The sequence below is a fragment of the Rhincodon typus genome, unplaced genomic scaffold (genome assembly GCF_021869965.1).
Source record: "Rhincodon typus isolate 14 unplaced genomic scaffold, sRhiTyp1.1 hic_rhity00012321, whole genome shotgun sequence".
Taxonomy (NCBI): Eukaryota; Metazoa; Chordata; class Chondrichthyes; order Orectolobiformes; family Rhincodontidae; genus Rhincodon; species Rhincodon typus.
In genome coordinates this window covers 6,211-6,718 of record NW_025977959.1, presented here as the reverse complement: position 1 = coordinate 6,718, position 508 = coordinate 6,211, and the positions used below count along the sequence as shown (strand labels likewise).

Genomic DNA, 508 nt, shown 5'->3' with positions numbered 1-508 from the left:
GTCACCATGAGGGAGAGATTCGTACCGGTGCATGGGAGCTTTAACCATGCGGGAGAAAGGCCACCACTTGCTGGACTCGATGCTCCTCTGTCTCTCCATCGGGGGTGCGCCAGGCCTCAATCCGAGAGCCCAGAATTTCACGTACTCATAGTTCTCAATTTCAGCGATAACCTGCTCCGACACACCGGGGGAGGGAAAGGGATGACAGACAGCACAAACATGAGGGGGAGCTGGGCTGCTGGTCACCGCCGGCCCCCCTCATTCCCAAAGCAGCCGTTTGGCCCATGCTGACGGTGCTAGCCCATGTTACTCACGCCTTCTCTCCGGTCACCCACCCCACCCTCGATCCTCCTGGCCCACCGATCACCGGTGCTCCTGGCACTGGGAAAAGTTACTCCCAACACCTGGATCTCTGCAAACAACCTCAAATACTCACTGGCATGGAACCAGCAGAAAGTCAGGGAGCGGGGCAGAGAGATTACTTTGGGGATCGATACAGGGCTATGGG

At 57.9% G+C, this 508-nt stretch overlaps 1 protein-coding gene across 1 annotated transcript in view; it reads right to left on the bottom strand.

Moving 5' to 3' along the window:
• Positions 1-25: 25 nt before the first annotated feature.
• LOC125482556 (transmembrane protein 143-like) overlaps positions 26-508 on the bottom strand; it is a gene marked incomplete at its 3' end in the record, with an annotated part of 1,390 nt that continues 907 nt past the window's right edge. The window contains exon 3 of the mRNA XM_048594654.1: positions 26-171. Within this exon, the coding sequence (XP_048450611.1) occupies positions 26-171 (146 nt within the window). The remainder of the gene's footprint in view (positions 172-508) is intronic.